General features: G+C 35.3%; 1 protein-coding gene across 1 annotated transcript; it reads left to right on the forward strand.

Moving 5' to 3' along the window:
* The first annotated feature begins 336 nt into the window (after positions 1-336).
* HIATL1 (hippocampus abundant transcript-like 1) lies at positions 337-19984 on the forward strand. Its single transcript, XM_010292985.1, has 11 exons — positions 337-423; positions 3843-3905; positions 6167-6294; positions 7174-7288; positions 9084-9302; positions 9987-10100; positions 10658-10729; positions 12874-12986; positions 13911-14008; positions 15839-15982; positions 19782-19984. The coding sequence occupies exons 1-11, from the start codon at positions 352-354 to the stop codon at positions 19982-19984; spliced, it is 1341 nt and encodes a 446-aa protein (XP_010291287.1). The 5' UTR covers positions 337-351.
* Positions 19985-20273: the final 289 nt, after the last annotated feature.

A 20273-nucleotide genomic window follows, 5' to 3' on the forward strand; every position in this document is an offset into this window, starting at 1 on the left:
ACCGTCTGTGTTGGTCATGGATTGGTAGCTGTTGGTATATCTGATGTGGAATGCTTTGTCTTGATTTTCCCAGGTGCATCTTCCTTTCAGGATTTTAATTCTGCTTTTCCAGATTATGCCTTGAATCAATTTTTTCTCAAGTTCCTGGAGATCTTTACTCATTTTGCAATAACTTTTCTCCACCCTTGCTTGGCTTACTGTTGTTCCCAAGGGCTTGGCAGTAGGTCATCCTGAAAGCTGGTTATGCTCAAAATATGTTTGTAAGAGATCTTTGCACATGTAATGAACTGGATGTTTACAACCACTGCATGTGTTTTTCTTTCTTAGCAGCAGGGTATTGGTCGGCCAAGCATGTACCATGCGGTGGTGGTCATATTTCTAGAATTCTTTGCCTGGGGGCTATTGACAACTCCAATGCTAACGGTAAGTGTCACAGATCAGCTGTCATCTTAGCAGTAATGACAAAAATCAATTTACTAATTCCTAGGGATTGGGGTTTTAATTTGTTTTACGCTTTCTGCTTACCTCATTAACTGAATTCCAGGAGTCTTAACATTCAACACTGTGCAATGGTTGTGTACTACAGCTAAGATCTGGACTGCTGAAAGACTAAAAGATAGTGAAGATTAAATTAGCAAAGTGCTATACTGCTCTAACTGCTCTAACTTTTACTTGCCTTTTAGAGTTAACATCAGTTTAATGTATTGATGAAAGTCTCTGGAAATTCTGGCTTTTTTTAAGATTTCATAGTTCAATTCATCTTCCAGGCATAACAACTGAATAAACTATGCATCTCACAGTAAACTTTGTATGCTATTGTGGGCTGGCTGTTTTGCCAGCATGTAACTTGGAAGTAACATGTAAAGGCTTTAATGTAAGAAATGGATTTTATAAGTATTTAATCTGTTCTGGAATGCAGTTATTTTCCAGATGAATAGATAATTTGAGTGTTTGTTAATAGGATATGAAGCCTTTCATTTGAAGACATGGGTCTTATTCATTGAAATCAGAGCTGCCTGAGAGAAGTCAACCAAAGTGTGTTAGTCCAGTTTTTCATCAGATAATACCTGAGAGCACTTCAACTACATGGCAAGCAATGTTTTGTGGGATTGAAAGACCTTGAAGTTAATTATTTTCTTTCCCCAAACTCCAAATAAAATCATCTATATAACTCCTGAAAGGTGTTTGTCTAACTTTCCTAAAGACAATCACTGATCTCTTAAACATACCTTAATAATAAAAAAGTCCATATAAATAGTTAACAGATTTCCATAAAGTAGATGTCTCACTAAATTACCATCCTGTGATGCTGTTTTGCCAGTGTCAAAATATGGGGAAACTTACTGGGTGGTCATTCTTGTTTCTTTTTTTTTCTTTCCTTTCTTTTATTAACCAAAATGTTCATCTTGAATTTTCCCTAGCTTGACACTTCTCATTTAAAGGGATAATATTCAAATCATAGTGCTTATGGAGTCTTCAGAAAAAAAAACAACAAAACTTTAATAAAACTGTATGTTAGGTGTGTTCTTCAATAGCGTACTCCAGCTGAAATAGTTCCATATGAAATTGTATTTAGTCACAGGCAGCTGAAATATTAACTCTTGTAATTAGTATTTATCATTGCACTTTTTCTAATGGGAGTGTTATAAAATGCTTCTAATGTAAAGCTAAATTCTTACTTTGACTGAAATACGTGGATTCAGTACAGTTGTGTTCTTGTATGCCTTGTATTTTGAATGTTTTCCTCTCTTAAGTGGTCTTGAATTCTTACGAGGCTGTTGCATTGGATTGAAAAATTAAAGGACTGAGTTACATATAATCATGTAACTTACCTTACACAGCTGTAAATGACTTCTGTGTTCTTGGGGGTGATCATCTTTATTTGTATACATTTTGCATACACTGAAAGGCTGCTGTTTGATTTAAATAATTGCAAATCTGGTTTGATACTTTGCTCCCCTCTGTCTTGTAACGTACTTTTGGTAACTTACCTTGGCCTGCTGATCAGCCAGCAGTACTAGACGTCATGTGGAGCTGTATTATGAGCAAGGTTCAGCCTTTGAATTGCCAGCTGCCCACTTTTGCTTAAGCAGGTTAGTTTGGCATGAAAGGCAGAAATGGAAATGCCCGGCCTGTTGATCAAAGCTCGTGATCACTTAAATGTTTTGTTGTTGTGTTGGGATTCTTCAGTTCATTGTCAACATTCAGTCAGAGTAAAACGTTTTTGTTGTATTATCAAAATAAATTGTATGTATTCTATGATAGCTATTACTTAAAGTTCATTTTTTTATTTACTTTTTTATGTCTTTTGACATCTGTCAGCAAAGCTGTAGTGTTTGTTACATGACACTATACTTAGAGAAGTGTTTATAAAATGCACAAAGGCTATTTGGTTCAGAGACTGCCAAAGATTATGCTCATTACTCATATTTATGGACTTGTAAGCCAATATTAGTAAATCACTGTAAGCAATATAAATCATTTAATGGCATATGCTGTCTTCAGTATAATCTTTTTTTTGATTATGTAAATATTTCTATAGGTAGAACTTGCGTAAAGCAGTTCCCTCTAGCAGTTTGTCAACTTGCATTTCTCTTGTCTGTAAAGTAACAGAAATTAATCTCAAAAGCTTGAACCAATATCAGCAGTAATTGTCTCCCAAGAAAAATACTGGAGTGTACTTTACAGAAAGATAATTAGATTTGACTCTATGATCTTCCTGCTTGCTTTCTTTTTTGACTTGGAAGAAATCTTCTTTCTAAATCTCTCATTTTGAACCCTGACTTTTTTTTTCTCTCCATTCGTATCATAAGATTGGTGGTGAAACAGGTGCAATATTATTTTAAATATCTAAACAGAAGATGAGACCAGAAGGAAAAAGGGGTGTAAATAAGCAGAATTATCTGACCAGTAGTTAACATGGGAACAACCACCTTTACTAAACCTATGATTTGAGAATCTCAGTCATCCTTGAAAAATGATGCTGATATTTTTCATTGACACTAAAGTATTGTGTTTCTTCAGGCTAGTGGCTTTCTCAGTATGCATATAAATAATATTTGTAGTTGTTGGTACTTGTCTATAGATAAAAACAGCAAATGAATTTGAAGTGTGTGTGCATACACGCTTTGATAATTGCAGTAACATTTTTAATTGGCACATTAGCACCTGTGAGGCCTTTTAACTCTCTTGTATATTTATGGTAAATCTGTTTAGTATAGATTAACATGCTTGCCCTTGAATTAAGAGTGCTGGTAAAGCACATTAAATGAATTCATAGCTGTACTTAAAGGATACATGAAACACTTAGAACTATTTATAAGCATCTACTTGTTCATCAGAAGTGTTTCTAACTGTATGACTATTGAATATCTGCAATTTGTTGAGAAACAACTTGCACGGTGCCTTTTTGGGCAGTTGTGAATATAGTGCTGCTTTTTTCTTGACAGAGTAAGTTAGCTGAATCTCATTTTCACTCCTAATTAGTAGCAATGATTGAGTCAACCTTTTGAAGGAATTATTTACCTTCAAAAAGTCTGTGATTTGTACCACATGGAGATGCTTTTTACTTACATTGATCCCCTTTCTGAGCAAAGTACCCTAAACCAAACTATCTCTGCAGTACTGTGTGGCCTGTGCCAACAGAGGAATATATGCCATTAAATTTATATTAGAACTTGTCAATATTTTCTCATGAAGACAAATAAAAGTATAATTTTGGGATAAGATACTCTTTTAACAAGTCCCAGTAGAGCTATCCTGTTTTACAAATCAAATTTAAACTTTGAATCAACTTTCTTCAGTCTTTGCTGATTCAAATAAATGCTTTTTTCCCCTGTCAGGTCTTACATGAAACGTTTTCCCATCATACATTTTTAATGAATGGTCTTATTCAAGGTGTTAAGGTAAGATTGTTTTAAAACCTTTGATCTAAATATTCAGTGTGTTCCTGTATTGCAGTTTGTCTTTCCTGCATTCTCCTTAAGAACTTCCAAAACAATGAGAATGTAATTAATTCTTCAACCATTTTTTCATTATAATGGTTGTGTTCTTGGGCTCAGTTCAAGATTTACTGCTAATTACATCTTGAAACAGGTGGAATATTTCTCAGAAGTTTAAATTTCTCTCCTTTGAGTAGGTACCAGTTGTAGCTATTGTAATCTTGATAAGGATCCTTCTGAAAGTGGAACTAAGTTTTTAATGTCTGTTTCTTAATGTTAGTTGATTTATATCAGAAGCAGATTAATGCAGCTGTAATGGTACCATTGAGATAAAAAATGAGGCACTTAAACACTGTGATTTTGTCCAAGATGTGGTATAAAAGCTAATTTTCAGCAGGGCTGGGTTTTTCTTGTCTCCCTCATCTTTTTTTATAATTTTTTGAGCATTCTGTGATGGTCAAGATAACTCAGGGCAGCTTACAGTTTACTTATGCCACTGGATTCACACAGTGGTCATGCTGGATTATTGCCACAAAAAAGCTTGCAAAATTTTTCTAGCATAAGTAAAACTTGAAAGGCTCTTCTTTGTGAACTGTCTTATTGAGAGGCTTCAAAGCAGTTAGTATAACTTATGACTAAGTTACTTTATAGCACTCAGAAATTACCTACCTTTGTATTCTGTAATCAGTCTAAACCATTGTTTTTATCTGTAAGAACATGACATCTTTAGGATGCTGTCTTGATATCTTTCATAGTGAATTGGTAGAACACCATGCATTAGGGATGTCGAGATATCTCCAACTGAAAGAGGAATTTAACTTTGCATTGTTTTCTTAGAAAAACAAAGTTCATGTTCCTCCTGGTGTTTTCTTTCAACTCTGTTCACAGTGCAGTGTAACTATGGGTATCACTTGAAAGTAGTGAATGGAGAGTTCCCCATATATTTTCTACAGAGCCTATCTGTAGAAAAGTGCATTAATATCATGGTCTAAACGTATGTATTGCTCTAAAAGGTGTAATAAACAGAGGAGCATTGTCCAGAACTTGAACTTCAGTGTCCAATATTTTCTTTAAAATGCTGTTTATGAAACATAAAAAGCATTTTGGGTCACAGCAAAACATGTTAATTGATATTCAGCTGAAATCTGACTCTTAAGGAGCAAAAACATTGACTTCATCTAAGGCATATGCATTTCCTAGGGTCTCATGGCTGTATGGCTTTTGCTTTCAGTTTACTTACTGAAATCATTGGAATCAAGAGTTGTTTATTGGGATTTGGCAGAACAGCAATTTTGTATAGTAGTCTGTACACATATGTTAAATTTGAAGGTGACTATATTTGAATACCAGAGGTTAGCTGGAGTAGACCTCCAGTATATTGAGGTGCTTACAGAATGTATTTACTGATGTTTGAATTTACGGCACAGTTGTATTGATGAGAGACTGATATACTAATTCGGAGGAACATGCATCTGTTCTGGAGGTTTTGCAGTTAACAAACCTGTGAAGGGCTTTGCCTATTTTATTTCTTCTGTGTAATACAGAACAAATTTCAGGTGTAGATTCTAGGACTTTATGAAATGCTGAAAAATCTCGTATTTGGTCCTTAGCCAATTTTTTCCATGACAACTGTACCTGTAAGTGTGACTTTTGTCACTGGAATATCATTATGGTGTTCCACTGTCTCAATTTACCAAACTTGCTCAAGTGGTCCTCATAGTTCTTGCAATCTACAAATGTCCTGCACATGATAAATATGTAGTATAAAGCAGTAAGCGTTCTGTTTAATTTGTTTCAGAGAACAGTTAGGTTACCAAAAACTATCCCTTAGAACAGTCCAAATTAGAGGGGAATTTGGGTTTTTGGGATCTAGCACTAAGTCTGTGATAGAGGTAAGAAGATTTCCTTTGTGAAACTAGACTGTAGATTTTGGAGATTTTTAGGAAGCTTTTGCAGTCTGTGGTACTTCTATATTGAATCAAATGGATCTTGAAAAAAATGCATGCTTTTTTTTGTTTAAATGCACTCAGGTTTAATAGATTTGAAATGTAAAATGTCAAAGTAACATTAAAAGTAGACTGTAGAAGAAATTGTGAACAATTTCAATTATCTACAATTTTGTGTTTAATTTCAAAGCAAGTTGCAATTCTAGTATTTTTTTTATTTATGGTTAAAGTGAAACTTGGAAATGTAAATACAGACATATTGTTTTTCTTCTGTCACAGGGTTTTTTGTCCTTTCTCAGTGCTCCGCTAATAGGTGCTCTTTCAGATGCTTGGGGAAGAAAATCTTTTCTTCTTCTTACAGTTTTCTTCACCTGTGCCCCAATTCCATTAATGAGACTAAGTCCATGGTAAGTGGTACAGACTGCAGTCGAGATCTTGTCAGTACAGCAGAAATTCAATCAGAAGAGTAGTTTGGAGAAGCAGGAGTGGGACAGTAAAACAAGAGGAGAGGCACTTTCAAGATGTGATCGTGTTATTCTGGACGTTTTCTGTTTGAGAGGTGTTAAAACTGTGTATCTTAAAAGTAGAAATTATGGAATGTGATTTAGTCACTGTATTCACGCAAGCATAACAGTAGTTGAAATGGTTTGATAGCCCTATCTAACTCAGTTTTAAGCTCAGCTGTTAATTTTTTTCTCTTGAGGACTGACAACGCTGTAATAAACATTTTTAAAGCTGTATGAACCTTAGAATGTATTGACCACAGAAAAGTATAATTGCTGCAAATGCGATCTTTTAGCTTTTTGATTAGCTACCTTTGAAGTCTTAACTGAGTGGAATTGATTTGTTTTCAGTTTCATTTACATTCGTTGAGACACTTAGGAGGATTACAAAAGAACTTTGTGTACACAGTGCATTCAGAGTTCAGCTTCTGAAGCATTATATATGAGTTTATTCCTTAACTGGTTGAGAAGCTGAGTTTTAAGGTAATTCGTTTTTCATAATTTAAACTTGCTTCAGCTTTGAGAGTGTTAAAATGTATTGGTACCATGTCCTGAAGGGGCCACGTCTTCTTTTAGGCTGATGTATTGTAAACAGTAGAATATGAAAAATTTAAAATGCTGTTTTTCAATATTTAAGTAAGACTGCACAATCACTCATCCTCATTAAAGCTCTATGTTAGTTCTTGAGGAATGCTTCTCCTAGATTAAATACAAACTTGATTATTAAGAGAAAAGCAAGAGGTCTTAGTTTAAACTTTCTAATTGTTGCTTTTAAATCATTAGGTGGTACTTCGCTATGATTTCGGTATCTGGAATCTTTTCTGTTACCTTTTCTGTAATATTTGCCTATGTAGCTGATGTAACACAAGAACATGAAAGAATTACAGCCTATGGACTGGTAAGATACGCTAAACTTGGAAAAAAGGTCGGATTATGACCTTCGTATTGAACTTGTGTTTTGATGCACAGATTATTTCCTGATAATGCAGTGAAGTTGATAGAGAAAGGAATGAACCATGCATTAAGGCACTGTGTTAGAGTTCGGGAAATCTAGACTTCTTACTGCTGCACAGACTGCTCTGTGCTCATAGGAATGGCACAAGAATTTGACAACTTTACCTGCATAGAGGGCATGTGTAACAAAACATGTTTTAAGTTTTGCAGGCAGAACAAGTAGCGTTGTTGAAAGCAATGCAAGTTATTTAATACTTTCTCTGGCAATATCTTTCCCCCACCTGTAAACTGCACTTTTAGTTTATGTGATTTATTTTTAATAGAGAATGGCTTTTTCTATAGTCAAAACAGGCAGGAAAGGCAAAAATGCGTAATGCAGTATTTTTAGTAACTTAGTCATGACCTTTCTTAATTAGCAAGAGAAGAGGAAGATAGTTCAGTTAGTACAAACCAGCCTTTCCAGTAATATCTCTATTACTTTCCTAAATATCTATATTGGTTTCAGTTTTGGAGGCCCTTTGGTAGATGCCCTTAGCCTTTGAATGTCATTTATCCCTTCATCCTCTGTTTTCACTATGCAGATATTCATTGACTTGTTTCTTGGCTGACTGTACTGTACTTGGAGCTGTTAAGGTTTCCCTTTATTTTTAGCCTTAGGGGTGTATGATTCCTCAGATGTTGATTTAACGGTTAAGAACATAAAGGACTCTTGAATGAAACTTGTGTGTATCGTTGTAGCAGAGTGCAAAACAGGTTTAAAAGTTCTGGAATTTCCACTTTATTTCTCCTGTCTATAAAGAGGGCCATAACTATATTTGGAGCATATGTTTGCCTGCCTTCAAACAGTTTTTTGTTAATAGAAACAGCTTGATCTAAAATTCTGTAAAGTGATAGACCCGAGTGCCCTTGCTTTGAGGTTTCTATCTCTTTTTAATCAGTTTGTTTGTTACACCTTTTCCTTAGGATTTTTTTCTAGCTTCGGGCAAATGTAAATTTCTAGCTTGTGTTCTTACTTATTCTATAAAATAGTTAGGCAGAGTGTTTTTATTTTGGGGACTGGAAAAAGTATTAATTAAAAACAAACAAACTAGCTTTATTCTGACCTTTTGTGATGATTTTTTATAGCGAAATTTAACTACAGCACTTGATTTTTCATCATGTTCTGTATGTAAATATAGTAAGTGATCTGTTAGTAGCCTCATGTCACTACAACATAGTATGAAGCAATACAGTTGTCGAAGCTGTTGTCATGGCTAATGATTTCCTAGTTTGCTGTGCTATTCAGTAGTAGCTATGTATTTAAAATGCAAACTGTTAACAAAGGCATTATGTATTACTCTATGTATTACCCAGAGTGCTGAGGCTCAGGTACAGCTAAGCAGGCATTTAAATGTGCTGTCAACATTTTCAGTGAAGTCTCAAGTTCATAACTGGAAAACAAAATACATTTTAGTCTATTTGAAAGTAAGAGTTGTTTTCCTTTGAGCCATACTTGCTCTTTGACTGCGAATCCTCTCTTGTATGGTGAGCTGTGCAGGAGGTTGGAGAAACTTTATTTGGACTCATATTTATTGTCATAAGTGACTTTTTTTTTTTTTACTTAAATTTTGACTGGTCTTGTTTTAAAACCACACTTCTGGGGAGGGGTGGTGTTGTTCAGCAGGTTTCTTCATTTTTTTTTTTTTCTGCAGTGGCAGAATAACCACTTTGACAAGTTTGTACACTGTTCTTGTGCATAGGTATCTGCCACCTTTGCAGCAAGTTTGGTAACGAGCCCTGCCATTGGAGCATACCTGTCTGCCAGCTACGGAGATAACCTTGTTGTACTAGTGGCCACATTGGTGGCTGTTGTGGACATCTGCTTCATCCTGCTAGCTGTACCAGAATCTCTGCCAGAAAAAATGAGACCTGCTTCATGGGGAGCTTCTATATCATGGGAACAAGCAGACCCTTTTGCAGTAAGATGCACTTCAAGAAGTAATTAATAAATAATTGATTATTAATTAATAATACAAATTAATTGCATTTTTTAAGCTTGAGAATTCTTCAATCTTATTGGTAGCCTGACTGTTCAGTATACCATAATCTCTGTTCTCTGCTCTTGCACAAAAAGATCATAGCTACATTTAAAAAATAAAGCCAAACCAAACTTTGTGGAATAAATGATTCTTGAATTGGAAACGTTTTGTGTGAAATCCAAAGGAAAGATGCTTTACTTTTCTAACTTACTTTCTCTCTTTTATTATAAGAGAAATGCTGAATTCTTACACTGCTACAGACCCCAAAACATGATATAGTAAGGCTTGTCCATATTCATTTTATGCTTTATACTTCTGGTTGGCAATATCTCTCTCCACTCTTAAATTCCATTTTTTGGTTATACATGGTTTCTTTTTAATACAGAATTGATCTAAAAAGCCTGATTTTTTTTTTTTTTCCCTAGAGGCATATATAGGAAGCTTAATGTTAATATATATAGGAGGTTAATGTTCAGCTTAACTGTTTACATGTGTGACTTTTTTGACTTGTATGTATGGGTAAAAATGGATTTTAAAAAAGTGAATCCACTGTCTGCTTTCTTTATGCTTTCATTAGACTTTGTATAAAAGTCCCAGTACTTGTTTTGTTTCATTGTTTTGCAGTCACTGAAGAAGGTTAGAAAAGATTCTACAGTTCTCCCAATCTGCATTACAGTGTTTCTTTCCTATCTGCCTGAGGCTGGCCAGTATTCTAGCTTTTTTCTGTACTTGCGACAGGTAAATGTTTGTGTCTTCACATCTTACTGAAGATGTTTAAATAAATATTCCCTAAAACCTGTTTCATGTTGAAGACTTCACTCAGAAAACTGCTTTCTGGCAAAATACAGCTTTAAAAGGTAAAGGCAGGGTACTTTGCTAAGCCAAGAACCGAATAACACTTGACTCCTGACGATTAAGCCCTGCCATAGCTTAAGCATGTATTAACAAAGCTAAGCAGACCTTTGTTCCCATTCAGGGCAGCAGTTTGCATGTCTCAAGGTGGGACCTTGCCTGTCAATAGCTATTGTGTCAGTGGGAGGGGATAGAGGACTTCAGTTTCCAGATATGTGACTTCCTCTGTCTCCTTTTTCAAGGCAGTTTCTTTTTCTTGTGTGGTTTTCTTGGCAAGCAGTCAAGTTAAGGATTAGTCTCAAAAGTGGACACTTCCTGTATGAAGTATTCCTGTATGAATTTAGGTTATAAGCAGCATTTTCTTTGAAGAAGGTACCTGTTTGCTAGTGATTGTCCTGGACTGTGTTTGGCATTTGGTTTATGCATTATTTGTTTCTGTTCAGATTATAGGTTTTGGATCTGCTAGCATTGCGGCATTTATAGCTGTGGTTGGCATTCTGTCTATAATAGCTCAGGTAAGCTTTATTCTTCTTAGTGTTTTATTAAACAGTACAAACTGAACGTGAGGCACGCTCTTCTGACTGTTAAGCTTGTCTATAAACTTAACATGTTCTAAAATGTCAGTGTATCTTGCATTCACTAAAGGTTATATTCATATATATAGTCTGCGTAAATGTCTTGCTTTAAATCTGCTTTCCTTAGAAATGCTGGACCTGGGCATCAGAAAATGAAATTAACATTTGCTGAGCTTAGATCAGTAAATTTACTGGAACTCAAACTTTAAATGATTAAAATGATATAGGAAGTTGGTTACTTAACAGGTTTCCCTTTCAGAAGGCCTTGCATTATTTATTTTAAGCAAAAGCCATGCTACTTGCAGCTGTTCAGTTGGCTCATGCTATCAAACTTGCATACAAACAATGCATCTGTTCACATGGTCTGTCCAGGGTTATTTAGGCTCAGCATGGAGACTGAGGAGCTGCGAGGCCTTGGTTTATTGCTTTCATACTTCTTAACTGGCAACAGTGAGATGGTTTTTGGACAGGTCCTTTATGCCTTTTAGAAATCATACAGTTTTTATGATGCTATCTTTGGTATCTTTGTGGGTGCAGTTTGTCTTTCCATTGTGATAACAGGGAGAGGAGTGGCACACACAATGTGCTGTAACCTTGTCGCCATCCTTAGCAGAGTGGAGGTGTCGCTGTTTTGATGTAAAGAACATGTTCCTTCGTGTTTACCAGTTTTATTGGTGTCAGTTGTGTCCATTATCAATACAAGTCATTATTTTGTGTTCAAAAAACGTGTGGATGTGGTGCTTCAGGACATGGTTTAGGGAACATGGTGGCACTGGATTAATGGTTGGACTTGATGATCTTGAAGGTCCTTTCCAACCTTAGTGATTCTGTGATTCTGTGATTTTAATCTTCGCTTTGTGTTTTGTTCTGATGCTTTTATGTGCAGTCACATTTGCTAGTCATATTTTCTTAGCAAAAATACTGGTCTGAATGATGTCTAAAATAGCTGCCCTTCTGGTTCATAATTTTCAGTGTTAAAATGAGGAAACTCTGCATTGATTTTTTTGAACTCTTTGAAGAGTGCAGCTTATTGAAATAAGCTTTGATTCATAAATACTGATTTGTGTTGGCATGTTGGATATCTTCAGAAAGAACTGATCACATGTAGATTACTGTATTTTTGCTATTTAGCTTTCAAACTAGCTGCTTTGAAAAGTGAGAAACAAGAAAACTAGTGTGAGTAAGACGTACCCAAGAGAGGAAGTGTGCTCTGCTCTGCAGTCCTTCTTGTTCCTTTTCTCTGGCTTTTTACTGATACATTGCTGAGTTTCTCATGTTAAAAAAAAACGTGTACACTGTTAACTGAAGTTGTCCCTATGGACTCTGCCTTACTAGGAACAGTCTGCGTCTTTCTATGAGTGTATTGCTGTTGTATCTGAATTGGGACCTCCTTCCTCCTCAGCAGTAACACTTCTAACAGATGAAAAACAATAGTCTTCCTTTAGGATTAGTTTCCATGTGCAACAAAAAGGTCATAGGAGTGGTGTAAATAGCCAGCAGAAAATGCAATTAAAGATGCCTAGGAATTGGCCTTGGCCAAATCTCAGTTTGTGTGGTGAAGCTGGAAAAGCAGCAGGATTAATTTACTGATTTTAATTGTAAATTTGGGTAGTAATTCACCTGCCCTAAAGAGGTTACTTTTTTCCTGAGCTAACAGTAATTTTTTTTCTCTGGTATTTGTAGATACTGGTAAATTCAACGCATATCCAGCCTGTGCTATCTTAACTTGATACCAGCATTTATTGCGGAACTCTTTAGTCTGTAATGAAACAGAATTGTAGAGGTAGAAATGAAAGCCTGCTTACAGTAGAAACAGACACTGAGATAAAATGTCCATAGAGAAGGCCCTACATATGCTTCTCGATGTCCTGAAGTAGAAACTCTTTAATAGTTAAGAATGTCAGTACATCAGATGTTGATATGAATAGTCTGCATTTTGGATTTAATACAGGGGAAGTAAGAACATGAATAATGTGAAGTTCCTCAGCAGCTGAAAGATCTGAATTACTTTCTGTAGAAGGAGAAATTACTTTAGCAATCTGGCTTCTTAAAATAACTTTTGGATGAACCTATTTCTCTTGCAGACTGTGTTTCTCAGTATCTTGATGAGGTCGATAGGGAACAAAAATACAGTTCTCCTTGGCCTTGGCTTTCAAATCCTTCAGTTGGCTTGGTATGGTTTTGGATCTCAGTCTTGGTAAGCATGCATTTTCATAGGTACATACCTGTTAAGGAACTGAAAATGCTTTTCCAAGAAATTCTAGCATTTAATTCTGTTGTCATGACTATTTAAATGTTCTGTGAATTAAGCAATCTCATTTGCATTACACTACCAAAGTGTAGTATGTATTTTGCACATATAGGAATAATAGAATTTTCCAGATAGTCTGCAACTTACATTATCTAGCTATCAGCCCTTTCGAAAAAGGGGTCTTTGTACCATTTCCGTCCACTGAGTTTTATGTCTACAAATGTGGTTAGAACCTTTTTTAAACTCACAAACTAGTAATAATTAGTATGTTCTGTCTAGTAATTCTGCTAGGTCCATTCTAACCAGTTACTGGACCTCTACTTTTTTCTAACATGTCATTCTCTTACTATAACTGTATTTGGTCTTGGAAACTATCTAGAGCTTCTTTTGTTGCAAAAACTCTGTAAATAAAGTGAACTAGAACTGTAAGCTGGAACAGCTTTTTCTTTACAAAGTTTGTCCTCCTGACAGTGATGAATGCTTGTTCTTTATCAGAGCACTTCCTAATGAGTTACAGAAGTTAGAGAACTGCCTTACTGGGTCACCCTGTGAAATTGTTCTTTTGTACAGCCCCCTACAGAGAGAGAAGGCCTGTGCATCACTTCACTCCCACTCCCTTCTTTTTCTCAGTTGTAATAGCTAGTGTAGAATCAAATGCACTTCTGTTCCAACAAGCTCAGGGTAAGTTGTGGGAGGGGAGCAGGAAGAAGGCCCTGACTAGAAAGTTTCCAGTGTTTAGGTATTTTAGCAAGAGTAATTTGAAAGGGCATTAAGCCTTAAATGAGGGTACCCTTGTGGTCTTTTTTGCAGGACTAGGGAGTAATTATATGGGCAGTCTCATTTTTAATTAAAATTGTGCATTTAACACAGGATGATGTGGGCAGCAGGAGCTGTAGCAGCCATGTCAAGCATTACATTTCCTGCAATCAGTGCTCTGGTTTCACGAAATGCAGAGTCAGATCAACAAGGTGAGTATTGGTTGAATTTCTGTTTCACCATCAGACTGCCTTCTTGGATGACTCTTCCATCTAGAAAGCAGAATACGAGGTGTACTTTTCAAATATGTTGATAAGTAATGAGTTTCTTTAGTAATAAATGTGGAAGTCTGGCAATCTGTGTAGAGAGGAAGGAGGTACACAAATTTATCAGATTTGCATTGCAAAATACATAGTTTCTGCCTGACCATCTACTTCTCTTCTAGCTTCCTGTAAAAGTACTACAAAAGCAACAAAAACAGATGTGGTAACTTTCATGTTTTTTCCTTCCTCTTTTTTTAATTAAAGTTAATATTCTCTAAGTAGATAGTGAGGTTTAGTGTAACAATACAATCTTTTTTAATAGAAAATAAAAACACATCTTACCAGATTAAAATAAGGCTATACAAGAAGCTCTATTCTGTGGAAAAGTTGGCTCTATTTGCTATAATACTTCAGATTTTCATGGAATAGAAAAGGAAGCTTAAGTAAATAGCTGATCTGAGAAGTCAGAAGTATTCACTGGTTTTCATGAGAACAGGAATGAACTATCATAAATACCTCTTAATTTAAAATGAATGAGGGAAGGAAGCATCTCAAAGTATAACATTGGCATATGATAACTGAATTTAGTGTTCTCTTTAAAAAATCCTATACATATAAACCATAAGTGTCAGTCTTGCTTTAACATTGTAAAACTTGAAGTTAGATAAGTGCAGTTAATATGGGAGGTACAAAAGATGTGCAGTTCTAGGAGGCAGATTTCTATTGAGACTGGAAGGTGCAAAAGTCAGTATGTTACATGGCGTTTTTAATAATTTCCCCTTCTCCCACTTTTGTTTCTAATAAAGGCATATCAAAGAGTTTTAAAAGACTTGTTTTCTATTTGTATCATAAAATGAATAGCTTAGTTAAGTTGACAGAAGTAATTGATCTTCTATTTTACATAGGAGAAACTACTGTTAATAGGCATACAAGTGAAGTTTTGCCACCTAGTGGCATGAAGATAAGTTTACATGTCAACATGAAGAAAAAACTTTGGTTTTGGGACAGCTTTGGTTTTGGCATGTTTTCTTTCCTTCCTTTTTACAAGTTACTGCCTTAAGAAGGAAGAGGATACATAGACTACTAATACCGTAAAAATAGTGTTTTGTAAAATCTTAATCTGTAAAACAGTAAAAAAACTTCTTGCACTGACATAATCACTTACTGAAGTTGAAATAGAAATACACCCATAGAACTTAATTGATTAATCAAGCTTTTAAAATAATGTAATTTAAAACTGCCAGTAGTCTAGTATTGTGAATTTACTGCAGTACTGCTGAATTTACTGCCCTGAATAAGTCACTTGGTACTTAAATAAAGCCTAGTTTTGGACTGGTGAAGGGAAGAAATCTGTTAAAGTTTGTGGCTATTTTGCCAATAACAACCCTTAACACATAGATATATTACCCTAAATTTCACTTGAAAATAAATTGAGCAGGTACCACACTTCACCTCTGCTTTCTTCATTGTAGGACTTGGGTGAGGGTGGAAGAACTCTCTCACACAGAGAATTAGACTTGCACATAGATTTAGTCACTCGTGTTCAAAACACATGTAGCTTCCAATAGAATGCAAGTACAGTAACAGAACTATGGTCATGCAGAGGATTATTTTAATCTAACAAAGTTGTCTACAACATATTTCTTAAGATTTTAGTATGTACAGATAATGGAGGTGTTCTATTTTGGAACAGGCATTAAAATACTGCCAACAGCTCTGAGTGTTTTATTGTTGACTGAAAAAAAAAAATCCTACTTTTTTTTTTTTGTTCTTCATTAGGTGTTGTCCAAGGAATAATAACTGGAATAAGAGGTCTGTGCAATGGCCTGGGACCAGCACTGTATGGCTTTATTTTCTTTCTCTTTCATGTGGAGCTCAATGAATTGACTCCTGATCAGACTTCTGGAAAAAAAGCAATGCAAGATCCCAGTGATGAGGTAAGTTTAAAATTTCATGTGAAGTTTGCAGTGTAGAACTCATAAGGGTAGTAATCTGTCATTTATTGTTAATTCAAATGTTGATATCTAATTCTTGAACTACTTAATTCTCATTTGTCAGCTTTATTGAACTACTAAGATAGCTCATAATTTAAATTTGGTAATAAATATTTTGATTTACATTAGTAGCAGCTTTAGTTTCAATATTCTAATGGAACCAGGTAATTTCTTTTAATGTAAATCTACTCAAACCCCAGCTGTAATCGTGAATTACAGCGGAACATGAAATCTTGATCCAGGAAGGTAATTTTTGGCAACTCAATAAATTATATCAAGTTTATGTTTGAACCTCACAGCAATAGGTTAATTAGTCATGTATAAAAGTAATTCAGTATACAGCTGAGATACTTCCCCCCCGCACCATGGCAGTAACAATGCTGTTCATCCCCTTTCCTTACCTGTATGAAACTTGGAGGTGAGGGGAGAAATCAATCCTATACAACATTTCTTTGGAACTCCCTTGAGTTTTTTCTTTTACCCTTTCTACCTTTGCTTTAGGTCTGCATTTTTGTCTGCTTTGTTCTTTCCTATTTGGCTTCCAAAATACCAAATATTTCCTTAGCAGAGTTTGGAGAATCTTATGGACCCTTTTTTCTTTTTAGCTTGATTGCTCTGACTTCTTCAGCTACAATTTCATTGCTTTTTCAAAATACTAAGAATGGACTTTTCAGAGATGATCTCTTGGGTTGTCATGAAGATGATTAAGAAAGACAACAGATTAGCTTAATTTGTAAATAACTGGTGTTACTGTGGAAACAACTTCGTTTTTCATTTCCCAGTCCATGCATCTCTCCAGGTATTAACTGTAACTGGTGCTTGAATATACTGCTCACTTCTGTACCTGTGGTGAGGTGCTCCATAATTCGCTCAAGCAAACTGAGTAGAGTTTTAGAGTAAGGGGGCAAAGACGCTCTTTTGTACAAAAAGGAAACTAGTAAAATATGGGAAAACCTTTTAATCATTATTTTGGATTTTCAAGAGCTTTATCATGCTTTAAAAAAGTTAAAATTTCACTCTTGAACTCTGTCTTTTGAAGTATTGAATCACATAAGCTTTTCTTGGGGGCATGTAGTGGTGTTGGCTTTTTTGACCTTGTGCACATATTTCTGTTACAAGTAATGTCAGTATGTTCTGTTACTTCAATAATACCCACGTTGTTTTTGTTGAAGTGGCCCAGGTGTATTACAGTGGAGCAACTAACTGCTCCAGTAAGTTATAAATGAGTCAAAACTTCTGTTGTGGAACTTTCTAAAGCTTGTGGTAGAAGAAATACCTGCGCTGAAGCTTAATGTATGAACTTCCTTATAAAATAATGTTTTTTCTAAGCTGTAAGTGTAAATTAAACCATCATTTCAGATGTCCTTGTTTTCTTGAAAACCTACTTAATAAATAAGTAGACATTTTTTTGTTAGCAGTACAACAAAATCAGTAAGTATTTGCGTAACTCAGATTTTTATTCTGATTTCAGTGGGACAACTTTTATGTTGAATTATGTATGTACTCATAAGTTTTCTTAAATGTCTGTAATTACATCTGTCCCTGTTAATAGCTACCAGGCACCTAACATGTAAAACTGTCATTCAGGAAAATAACAATACAATTTGTTTTCCCTACTAATTCTTATGTTCAAGTCTAATATAACAGTAGGAAAGAACTCCACAATTTAAATATTATGTAACTTCAAAAATTGATCTAAGTAAAATGAGTGGAAGTGAAAACCAGGGAATGCACCAAGATTAGACAAGGAAATTGGCAAATGTGTACAAGCCTAGCTTACAAGACTACAACTTAATACCTTGGATTTGTGAGGCCCAAATACAAGCTAACTGTCTCTTGATTTTTTTTCAGTGTTTTAAGTTGATACCTAGGAGTTGCTTTACAGGTATACATAGCTTGAAAAATATTTTCTTGATTTTTATTAAATGCTAATAAATGTTCACTAAGAAGCATTTTAGTAACAAATTTAAATGGTCAGGTACCTTGTTTTAAAAAATTACTGGATGTCTGTGGAACTTCAGTGAACTGATATAACATGTTTTTGTCTGTGACAAGCATTGTTAATTCTTTTTTTTTTTTTTTGAGCTTAAGCTTGTATTCTACCCCTGCTTGTCAAAAGCAGTAAGTCTATAAGAACTCAACTGAGAATGCAGTTACTGTGCTGAATCTTGATGAAACCCAGTGTGCTGTTGAGGTGAACTAAAACCAGTTCTTCCTCCTTTGTTTTCACTGCTGTAATAGTGTGTTACTGCAACTACAGGAAATAGATTTTTAAGTTGTTACCAGAAATAGGTTATGTCTACAGGTATTGTTAAAATTATTAATGTGAAGAATAGATCTGTTTGTGTAACTTTTCACACATTTTTACTTTGAGAGAAAGCTGTCTTGTCTCATTTAAAAAAAAAAAATTAAAGTTTAACTTAACTAGTGAAAGCTGATTATTGTCATAATTTAGTATTGTGCCTTTCAGATATAAATTCTTCTGTGTTCACTGATGGGCTGTGTTTGGAGAGTAATAACAACACTTGGCAATGCAATGAGCAAGGGTAGCTTTTCAAAACTTCTTACTCCCTTCAGTGAAACTGCAATAGTGGAATATTCAAAAGCTGCTCAGATAAATCAGCTGTTATACTACAAATGAGGATATTAATTTATAGAAGTTTATTACATTCTTTAAGTAGCTTAGCACAACTTGAAGATTGAATTAATATTGTTAATATAATTTTTGTTAATATGATTATATACTTTAAATTTAGACACTGTCAGCAGAAAAATTAGGCCTCTGCTTGTATCAAGTTGAAGCAAGGGAAATATCCTGTTGCTGTATGCTTAATTTCAGCTACTTTCCCACTTCATATCAGAATAACTTCCTGCATTTCATTTGGTAGGAAAAAAAAATGTACACTGGATTGACAAGTTTCATCTGCTGAATTTTTTTTTAGCTGACAAAAAGTACAGAAAAGTTGTTTAAAGTTATAAAAAAATAAATCACTGGATTCCTGACACTTTCTTTTGTAGAGTTTTGTCATCGGACTTACCTGGTTTAAAATTAGTCTTACAACCTTTCTCGTTAATTGTGGTTATGAAATGTGGATAAGTTGTATTTTAAATTTTAAAATAAATTGCTTAGAAGCAAGAGAGAATAATTCCAAATACTGGGTTATCATACATGCCAGCAACCTGTCTCTGCAGTGAGAATGGTGTGTGCTGCATAGCCTCCTATTACTTTCTTCACTCATGTATTAGTGTTTAGGGATGTTTGTTTATTCGGCTAACTTGATTCTAAAATATGTCAGCCATGGAAGCAAGTGGAAAAAGTGAAGGTAAGTTAAAGATTTATTGAGCATTTGTACTTCTGGATGTTGAAACCTTATCCTATTAATCTTCAGAGGAGTCTTGCTGATTTAACAAGCTTGTTGCCTAAAGACAAAAGATTACAAAGCAGCATCAGTCAATGTCTGTCTCATCTGCTAGGCAATCCTATTGCCAACTGATAGTTTTGTGCATGTTTCTGTTTTTTAGATCAGTGTGCTGATCGGGTGAGGCATTCTTAGGGGTGGTAGATGTAGTAAATTCATGTTGCAGTGCACGTATAAACTTGTTTGCATAAACTTTATATCACTGTATATTCATCTCCCATTGTCTCCTGCCTTAATGGTATAGTTCTTAATGCAGAAATTGATGTCTAAAACTTCATGAATTCTTTGATATGCTTGTTTCCCCACAGAGAGCAATCATTCCTGGTCCACCCTTCCTGGTTGGAGCATGCATTGTTCTTCTGGCTTTTCTAGTCGCCTTATTTATTCCTGAGCACAGCAAAGCAAGTAGTACCAGAAAACACAGCAACAGCATCAGCAGTACTCTGAGTAATGATCTAGACCGAAGTACCGAAGAGGACATTGAACCGTTGCTGCAAGATAGCAGTGTATGAAGGCTAGCTTCTGAGGAGACGATGGAACAAATTCATCCACTGAATTGTGGCTCTGGAAGCTTGGTGGGGTGTACAGAGTATCTGGCCTCTGAAAGGAAGGCAGCTGTGTACAAGGGAAGGTCACATCCTGTATGATACTTGAGGCTGATACCATACTTGTAGGAGGGTTTGTTTAGCATGGCGTGTCACAGCTAGGTGTGATTGTACCCAGTATTGGACTGCAAGTGCTATATCAAATCCTGGTATTGGGTAGAAACCCAAATATACAGACATATTGGAACTTTTTTTT

This window comes from Phaethon lepturus, unplaced genomic scaffold, assembly GCF_000687285.1.
Source record: "Phaethon lepturus isolate BGI_N335 unplaced genomic scaffold, ASM68728v1 scaffold7398, whole genome shotgun sequence".
Classification (NCBI taxonomy): Eukaryota; Metazoa; Chordata; class Aves; order Phaethontiformes; family Phaethontidae; genus Phaethon; species Phaethon lepturus.

What these genes read in the sequence shown, in the direction of transcription:
- HIATL1 (XM_010292985.1), top strand. Translation starts at nt 352, where the DNA reads ATGTACCATGCGGTGGTGGTCATATTTCTAGAATTCTTTGCCTGGGGG. An exon ending in GTCTTATTCAAGGTGTTAAG is followed by an intron (nt 3,906 to 6,166) that starts GTAAGATTGTTT and finishes CTTCTGTCACAG; the next exon opens with GGTTTTTTGTCCTTTCTCAG. An exon ending in TTAATGAGACTAAGTCCATG is followed by an intron (nt 6,295 to 7,173) that starts GTAAGTGGTACA and finishes TTAAATCATTAG; the next exon opens with GTGGTACTTCGCTATGATTT.